Source organism: Theobroma cacao, chromosome 9, assembly GCF_000208745.1.
Source record: "Theobroma cacao cultivar B97-61/B2 chromosome 9, Criollo_cocoa_genome_V2, whole genome shotgun sequence".
Classification (NCBI taxonomy): domain Eukaryota; kingdom Viridiplantae; phylum Streptophyta; class Magnoliopsida; order Malvales; family Malvaceae; genus Theobroma; species Theobroma cacao.
The window spans coordinates 7878132-7888304 of record NC_030858.1 but is presented as its reverse complement, the minus strand read 5'-3'; the positions used below and the strand labels follow the sequence as shown (position 1 = coordinate 7888304).

General features: G+C 34.5%; 1 protein-coding gene across 1 annotated transcript; it reads left to right on the top strand.

The window, feature by feature from the left end:
• LOC18588883 lies at positions 5128 to 10173 on the top strand. Its single transcript, XM_018128165.1, has 9 exons — positions 5128 to 5393; positions 5486 to 5694; positions 6311 to 6492; positions 6591 to 6875; positions 6959 to 7017; positions 7121 to 7157; positions 7275 to 7346; positions 8553 to 8877; positions 9611 to 10173. The coding sequence occupies exons 1-9, from the start codon at positions 5276 to 5278 to the stop codon at positions 9977 to 9979; spliced, it is 1656 nt and encodes a 551-aa protein (XP_017983654.1). The 5' UTR covers positions 5128 to 5275; the 3' UTR covers positions 9980 to 10173.

Here is a 10173-nt window from a genome sequence, read left to right as displayed (position 1 = left end):
ATTGATATATTAGTCAATTTATATTCAATAAAGAAAAAGTAGAGATCAAAGATGTCGACAACTTATCTCCAAAATCTCAATTAATTGAAATTTTGAACATCAAATTTGTGACCCTTATAATTAGCCTTTGAATAAAAAAGATCGAATTCTTCTCGTCATGATTAATTTGCTGACTAATCCAATATCAGAGCACTATCTCCTCTTTATCAACTTTCAAATAGGTCACTCCTGTAGCTCAACTTCAACTTAACACACTTTGAATATATCATGCGTTGGGCTTTGGTGACATAACCACAAGCTAGTCTCAACAGCTGAATCCCATTAAACAAAACCAAAAACCACAGTTAAAGTACACACTGCTGAAATGCAGACCAATGAAACTTTGAATCCAAACAAATAAATTTGTTTTAAGTATCCCGTTCTGCAATTCTGTTGGCTTCCATAGACCTGGGATGCCAGCTTCAACCTAAAAAAATCTCTGAGTGCTGTTACTGCTGTATATTGGAAAATGAACACATCCTTTCCAGACATGAATCTGAGGTACCATAGGGCAAGGGAAAAGAAAACTAAACTACCGTGATGGAATTATACCCAATATATATCTTGTTATTCCCTTCTCTTGCAAGAAACCGAAATCTAATTCGTGGGGTACCCTACCAAATCACATCAAGTACTAAAAGTAAAACCTGCCGACAAAGCCCATTTGCGCTTTAAAATCAGCAAGGGGCCCAAGCCGGCATTCTTTCAGAAATGGACACCAATCTTTTCAGCTCTCTTCCTTATTGGGCACCGTGAATTGTATTTTTAACTCTTCTGCCTTTCTTTTTTCAACTTTTTTTTGTCTTCCTTTTTTAGAATTATTTCTTTACGTCCCAATCTTAGATTCTTAGTGAGATGATGCGACGATTCACAATTCATTCATTATCAATGAAGTGGAGATTCTAGGGATCTCCTATCAAGGAATATCAAATTCTCAAGTATCTATCCAGAGGATGACAATGTTTGAAATGTATTCTACGGTGTGAAAATAGTTCGATGAGAATTTTTCATATAAATTTGGCATATAAAAAATATCAATGGCCATTGGAATATCAACTTTGAACAAAAAAATAAAAAAGAATATATTCTGAGGAATATCTAGAGGCCCAATCATCAAATTCAAAATCTATAGAAAATGGATAAAGCAAAACCAAGCAACAAAAAGAAAATTCTCCATATATATTTTAGGTCATTACATTTAAGGAAAGTGCAACAAGTTCTATGTCATTGAACCATGATCGTGTGCTAAGCCCTACCAATTCTTGTAAACAATAAATACTGAACTACTCTTATCATGTACAGAATAAGTTATTATAATAAATATTGACAAATTAATAAATGCCGTCTTTCAAACTTTATGTAGAATCAATGCACATGTTTGCTTAGCTGAAGTGATTAGATACGAATAACATATAAATTGCAACAACCTCTCTAATCATAATTTTCTCTATTATATTTTAGTCATAAAATCGACGGCTATAGTTTTGTTCCTGTTGCCCATTCTCCCTACGGTTTTGTATAATGTGGATGGACGACCATACAATATTATTGAAATATCTATGATATGAGTATCGCTTAATCTCCATTCTGAACCTTCAAAAATTTATATTGGTAAGTGAAAACGAAATTGATAATTTTGCCTGGCTTAAAAGTCCACCGCGCGTTGAGCAAACACCATGCTTCCGGGCTATGTTTATTAAGATCTTTTAAATAATATGATCACCTACTCCAATCAAAACCTCAAATTAAGCTTCTTGGATGATTGCTACTCCATTAATTATATTCTCTTCCCAAAAGTTTACTGTAAATGTTCAAGACTTGAAACCATATATAATACCCTTTGCAGCATTTCCAGCTAACGCTGACAGGCATATTGCATGATTATAAACTAAACAGCCATGTGTATGATTCCATGAATATTGTTCAAGAAAATAAAAGTAAACAACATGTTTTGGTGCATGGCACATGTAGCAAGATAAAACCCAGTGATGAAACAAGGTCAACATTAGCCGGTGCTTGCTTTCCATTGATTTTTGGATTTGGTTGTCAAACTTGAAGCTTAATGTTCATGTGGTTAGGTTGTCCCTTTTCCAATTAAATGCCTTATAGCTCGTGGATGCAGTGATAGAGTTTACCAAACATTTTGCGTCTTAAGCTTGATTTTTCCATTTTCATCAGCCCTGAAATGAAACTGTCAGTTTTTACTTGGTTGGTATAATGGGGGATTAATGGTCCAAATTACGCAACCGAAGGAATTCGATTCTACCGACACCAGATAAATCAGGGGGAAAAACATGAATCTTGTTTCCTTTTCTTTACAATATTTTTAGATATATTAACCTTGTTAATTTTATCATATTCTTTGATTGATCTGTCACTAAAAATAGGAATCTGAGTCTACCCTGGTGTGCCCCTGATGAGAATATTGATTGCATTTGCATATACCTTTTTGGTACGTTAATTGGTTTTCCGTGGCTTTGGTACATTGTTTTGGTTATTGTATATAAATTTTGCTAATATCTTCCACTATATGATCTTGTCATAGTCAAGTTTCAAGTTAGAGATATGTCGATCAAAGCTACAACAACCACATGGCATCAGAACAAATGTCAATTCCATTTTTCTTTTCAGCTTTCCTGATCTAAAAAAGATTGAACTAAACCCAACCATTTGTAATTTTCTATAACAGAAATGATCCTTGCGGCCCTGTCTGTTTAAGATCTCTAATTTTGTAAGAAAGTCTTCAATGTTGCAACCCTTTTGACTACAGATACTGAAACTTGATGAGTCGATGTGAATGAGAACAGAGAAAATACTGGTGCATATCAAAGGAAAGTAAATGCAAAAAAGTTTCAAGCTCACTAGACGTGGGAGCCAAAGCAATGATGGTATATATGGCCCTGTAACTTGATGGAAGACATTTAGCTGGTTTGGCTTTTGCAGGATAAGATATTCAAATATTCAACCAACCACGGCCACCCATTTAGAGCTCTGCAGCGTGAGAAGACAAAAGGCTCGTTTTTAGCATACTAGCGCTATGGTCGATTAAAGGCCATGTGCTTGAGCTTGACACTTCATCTGTTTGGAGTCAGTCCACATAACAAGATAGTTCATAGCATTTGTTTTCTCCGTTTGGCGAAATATCTTTTCTTTTCCATTTTGGAACACCACAAAATTGATTCTAATCCAAATGCAATTATATTCCTCTTCGTTTGATTGATTTAAGAAAATAAAATAAAATGTTAGTGTTGTTTTATTTGCTATTTTGAAGGGGATGATGTTGAAAATTTGACTTAAAGGTAAAAAGGAAAGAGAAAGTAAAGGGTAGTCTTTAACTCGTTAAGAGTCATGATATAGCTTTGCCCAATAGACAATAGCCACTTATAGCAAACTTGGATTCAACATCAGACTTCACTCAAAGATTGCCGACTCCACTCTTGAATTATGTTGTCTCTTGCATAATGTGCTCTCCTTGATTATGATGAGTGAATGTGTCCCGAAGAAAGTTGTAAAAAATTATGATGTCTAAGAATTACCCCCACAAGTGTAAAACAGATCATGTCAGCACTCCCATCATTGAAAACCCAAACTTCAAACTCTCACGAGTCTAAACCCAATCAAAATCTTTTACTTAACAACTAGAATTAAAATGACCCAAAGCCGCATCAAAATGAGAAGGGTAGAGAATATGTGGCAAAATGGAGATGGGTTACACGTTTCAGATTCAGAATGATTGACAACTTTAAAAACAACAGGGAAAGCAAAGTTTAATTTAGCTTATACGAGTACTGATGTCATATGGGACAGCTAAACACGTTTTGTTTGAAAGAGGAGTGCCCAGAATCTATGGTGCTCCATTCGATGAAAGGGAATAAAATAAAAACGGGAAATGTGAGATGCATATCTCTGTGGGCTTACTTCCTTCGTTCGTTTGTTCATTTACAATTAAAAAAAAAAGGAAAATCTGCTCTAAACAACTGTCAGTTTTGTGATGTGTATGAACTCTCTGGAGCTTTACAAATATTGGAGTACACCTTGTTCATATTTAAATTAAGGTTTAAGAAAATGAGCATGCTTAAGAATGGAGAATGTTTTCATGTTAAAGAAAAAGAAACTTGTAATGACAGAATTAGCCTTTTCTGTATTTTCTAGCTGTGAACTGCTTCTGAATGAAGGAAAAAAAAAAATCCGGAGTAGCCTTTCTTATCTATCCCTTGTGAAAAGGGAAATCAAGAATGTGGCAAACATCACTCTGCTAACTAGAAAGCAAAAAAGAAAATTTTTTATGAAAATGGGGTCATGCATTATGTGGACGAAACTGACATCAAGTCACGATAATCAAACATGATATTAAACAAATCGTCTATTCTTTTGCTTTATCATTCATGTGATTTTGATGATATTTTGTCTCTCATAAAAAGAGAAATATGAACTGAAACATAATAATATCAGATATTATTAAATAATTAACATTATTGATTTATTAATCTATCTTTTGATTTTCCTTATTGCAATTTCAAAGGCATTGAATGCTCATTATATTGAGAAGATAAATGTCCACAAGATTAATGCAAAGTCAAAATGAATTTAACCAAGAAAAATAAAAGGCCTACACATGCTTTATAGGGATTGAAGGTTTTATTGATTTTTGATTATCCAATGAAAGATAAGAGAAAAAAGTTTTTTTTATTTCCACAGACTTATTATTTATTCATTCAATAAAAAAAACTTACATGAATTACATTCCAAATTTATGGAATATCTATTTCTGTATATTGGTAAAGGGCAAATTAGTCACATTAAGATTTTGCCAAGACAAGAATCAGATGTTCTTAAACAAAAGGAAAGCAAAACAACCACCTTTTTTCCCACAGAAAGCAAATAAAGCTTCACCTAAACAAAAGCACCTTTAATTAACTTCTAAAATGGGAAAAATAATAATAAGAAAAAGAAGTACCATCCAATAAAAAAAGTAAAAAAAAAAAATTGGAAGGGCATTTTGGTCAGAAAATAAAAAAACAGACAAAATATAAAGGGACCCACCACCTTGTAATCAATTATTTTCCTAAACGTAAAGCGAGCAATGCTGTAATAGATTTCATCAACCTCCTAATATAGCAATTAACACTCTCTCTATCTTCCCCTCCCTCTCCCTCTTTCAAAAAAAAAAAAAATCCTGAGGAGGAAGAAGAGAGGACAGAAACAGAGGAAAGAAAACAACAGAAGTAAGAACAGAATGTTGTGTTTCAGATCAAACCCATGTGCATTGTTTCTTCTTTTCTTTTTCTCTTTGTTTCTGTTCAGACATGAAGTAACGTCTGAAGCTTCAAATGTCAGAACCTTACACATCTCAGGTACTACCTTTTTTTTTTTTTTTTCTGAAGGAAAGTTTTGGTTTTTATTTCTGGGGTTTTGTTGGTTTCACTGTTTTTTTTTTCTTTGATAGGGTATTATAAAAGTTTTGTCTTCGGGGAGAGAGAGCACACTGAAATGTTACCGTGGAAGAAGATAGAAAGGAGGAACCTTGCAGAGGGAAGTGAAGGAGACAACTCATCTTTGATTTTGGCTGGAGAAAGGACTCGTAGGAGGGACCCTCTTGATAATTTCAAGAAGTACACCGGTGGCTGGAATATCAGTAATGAACACTATTGGGCTGTCAGTTTCTTCTCTTCTCCACTTTTTTATTTTCTGTTTTGGTTTTTAGTTGTTTTCACTCTTTATGGCATTTTGGTACTTTTTGAAAAATTGATATATTTAGCCAGGAGTTATGGATTTTCTATGATCTTTCTGACTGCTTTTTTTGTGTTTGGTTACTTCAAGGATTTTCGTTTCTTTTCTTTTTTTCTCGTGAAAGAAATGAGTGACAATTTTGTTGCTGTATACAGGCCTTGAATTTTTACAGTGTTTAGCTGATTTTCTTATTTGTATTATTATGATTTTTTGTCGCAGTTTAGTTTCTATAATTTTTTGTCTCTCTTTGTTATTGGTTTTGATGTTTGAGAAGAATTGTCTAGCCTATTTAGTCCTGTTATTCCTCTAAGTTGTTTCCCCATCTTTAATTTAATTCTATTGTCAATTTTTTGATAGTGTAATCTCTATTTAGAAATTTGTTTTTGAATTGAATTATCTTGGCAGTCACTTGCACTTTAACTTAAAACTCAGCTTGTTACTCTTTACCTTTTTTTTTTTCAAGTATTCATATGTCTTAACTTTCATAAAGTAGATTATTTATTTAACGTTTATTATGTTTTGACTATGGCTTATAATGCAGTCTGTGGGTTTTACGGCGGCTCCTTTCTTTGCCATTGCTGCAGTCTGGTTTGTGATATTTGCGCTATGCTTGTTCATCATATGTATCCGTCATTGTTGTTGTCGACTAGATAATTATGGCTACTCTCGGACAGCTTATGCACTATCTCTCATTCTCCTCATACTCTTCACCATTGCTGCAATGTAACTCTACTTCCTCCTCCCTCTCTCTCGAAAAATTCAGGATATTTACTTTTTAATAACCATTTATGAGTCACTGAATATTTAACTTCATATTACAGTGTTGGGTGTGTTGTGCTGTACACTGGCCAGGGAAAATTTCATGCCAGTACAACAAACACACTGGACTATGCCGTTAATAAGGCAGATGTTACTGCTGAAAGCCTCAGGAATGTGTCAGATTATCTTTCTGCAGCTAAGAAAATTAGTGTGGATTCCGTTTTTCTGGCACCAGACGTCCAGAAAAGCATTGATGATATTGAAAAGAAGATCAACTCTTCTGCTACCACTCTTTCCACTCAAACTGGCGATAATAAAGACAAAATTCAAAATGGTTTGGACAGCATGTAAGTAGAAGCTTTTAGAATCTTGAAATTAGACTATTCTTGGAATGCTGATCACCAAACTGATCTCACACTAAATGCTGCAGGAGATTGGCCCTTATAATTGTTGCTGCTGTGATGCTTTTTTTGGCATTTCTTGGATTCTGTAAGTCACATTGTTGTTCTGATCATTTATCCAAGATTCTAAGTAATTACATTATCATAATATCATCTAAATTTCATGCTATTATTGTGATGGCTTGCTGCAGTATTCTCCATTCTCGGATTGCAGTTTCTGGTGTACACGTAAGTGAAATATCATTACTGGATTTTTTGTTGTATGCTTCATAATAAATGATTTAACTCTTGAAGTGAATCAATGTTACTTAAGTGCACTTAAACTTTTATAATTAATGAATGCAGGCTGGTGATCCTTGGGTGGATTCTTGTTGCAGGCACATTTATTTTGTGTGGAGTATTTCATCTCCTCCACAAGTATGTTCTGTTTGATTTCCAACATTTCTCTGTTGGAGAACTTTTATATTATTTTCACCTTTCAACATCTTTAACAACTTAAATTGGCACCTTACTAAGTAATTTCATTTATGTTTCCTCATGTTTAAGGTTCTACTTTTATTCTTGCATGCTTGTTTACTGTTCAAATCAGTTTTCAACTTTTAGCCATATATTGCCTTTCTGAACATAAAATGCCCAGGAATGAGACCAACTCATGCACATATATGTGTCCTCAGTTGTTTAATTTAAATGACTTATAGGAAACAAATTAATTGAGTAGAAATAAACAGGCTGCTTTCTGGCTGAATTTTCTTCCTTGTAAAGCAGTTTTCTTTTGCATATCAACTTTTTTAGCCCTATTACTGGCATAAAAATCATCACTAAGTATTTAATACAGCATTATCTTGATTGTGGTCTACTTTATGTTGGGCACTCTCTTGAATTTCATATAATACATGAGTCATATATCTACTGAGTTACACACTGATAAGAAGTGCTAACAAATTTGCTGACTAAAGAAACCCATCTTGCACCTTTTTTAGTGCTAGAAAGAATATTATGGTTTCTTGAGAGGATCAAATGGAATGTAGAATTTGATAAATCTTTGCCTACTCTAGTCTATGCCATATGCAAATTTCTAGAGTTAAAATTTTAGGATCAAATCTTCTTTCTATACAACTTATGGTATAACTTTCTTCCCATCCCTGTTTACTTGATTACTTGCTCTTGGGTAAAATTTTAGGTTTGTTTCTCTGATGACTCATGTTGTTCTAGGTTTAGTGTAAAAGATAAGTTCTTTTGTCTATTTTTTGTTTTTTTCCCCTTGCTAGGGCTCAGAGGTTCTCCTATTGTCAACCAACTATATATGATCGATAATGAATCAGTGGGAACAAATTAAAAGCACTGATAATTCGACATCATCTCTCTCAAAACAAAGTCACTTTCTTCATATCTTTCTCTCTCTCTGTCTCTCTCGTTTGGATTTGCCCTTTCATACCTTAGTACAGATGCATATCTTTGTTATGGTCCTCACATTGGCAAGTTTCTAAGACACTCTGATTAAAGAACATGTCAATAATGATATACCTTAAGATTTATTTTTAGTTGGATATCAGTGCTCAAGACTATTGTTATAATCATCTTTAATATGCTCTCTAAATTAAAATTGTCTTCCATGCTTAACAGTGTGGTTGGAGATGCCTGCGTTGCAATGGATCAATGGGTCCAGAATCCTACTGCCCATACTGCATTAGATGACATTCTGCCCTGTGTGGACAACGCAACAGCCCAAGAGACCTTGTTACGAACCAAGAATGTCAGTTACCAACTTGTGAATGTCGTGAATGGTGTCCTCAATAATGTTGCAAACAAAAATTTTCCACCAGCATTGGCACCTTTATATTACAATCAATCTGGTCCATTGGTGCCAGTTCTTTGCAACCCGTTTAATTCTAATCTCACAAATCGGCAGTGTGCATCTGGCGAGGTTGACTTGTATAGATCCTCGGAGGTAATAACAATAGCCTTTTCAAATATAAGTTGAAATTGCTTGGCCATACATAATTAGGCATGCATCAGATGCACACATTCACACATTTATAATGTACATGTTGGAATGAAACACTTAAATAATGAATTTTGGCTCAATTACCATCAAGCATTAGCCAATTGCTCTCTCCTGGGTTCAATTGCCTTAGTCTCAGCCCAGGTCCAAAGCAAACAGTCGATAACTTTCAGGTTATCCAGAAGGCTAAAAATTTCATCTCATAGACTGCAGTGAATAAATTAAATAAAAAAGTTTTGAACACCAATGGCTATCCTAGGCAGATAGACTTACAAAGACTAGATACTGCCATAATTGCATCAATCACAAGTTAGTGCCTATTTGGTCCTTTTTTAACTCTATGATACTTTCTGGAATTTCCTCCCATTCAGATATATTGCCTCATTTTAAGGCTCACTCAAATATGCAGGTTGCAGAACTCTTTATAAAATGTTGTAGACTACAGACTGCAAGTTTTATCACTTAAGGTGTTTAGCTGTGGGTTTTGGCTTTGTTCGGGGGGTTAATAACATCTTCGCATAAAAGGCTCTAAAATCTTTTATTTTTGTTTTTATTTTCTTAGCCTGTCTCCAGGCTGCCTATCCAAAACCTTTCCGTCATGGTATTTTTAGTTTCACCTAAATGAGTAGCAATAAATCAAAAGAAACTCTCATGACTCTGTATATTTTGTTTCGAACAGGTTTGGAGGAACTATACCTGTCAGGTTTCATCCTCTGGGATTTGTTCTACACCTGGGCGGCTGACCCCTCAATTTTACACTCAGATGTTATCTGCAGTGAATGTCAGTTATGCTTTGTATCGCTATGGTCCATTCCTCGTAAATCTGCAAGACTGCACTTTTGTGCGTGATACATTCACAGACATCAGTCATGAATATTGTCCTGGTCTGCGGCGCTATAGTCAATGGATCTACATTGGATTAGTACTTGTATCTGCTGCTGTGATGCTGTCATTGATCTTCTGGGTAATCTATGCAAGAGAGAGAAGACATCGTGTTTACACTAAACAGTACGATGCTAGATCAGAAGGCCTAGACAAGGGTCGATGAACTCCAAGCCTAATTAGCAGGTTGTTAATTTGCTTGTATATTTCGAGTATCATACATTGCAAAATTTTGTACATTGTCTGTTATCCTTTGGCTTGAATTTTGTGCAGTGCAGTCTATAGCCATGCACAAGATAATTTAGTATTTGGAAGCCTCTTCTAGAAGGAATGACTATCGTATCCTCTTGGTATAATGCA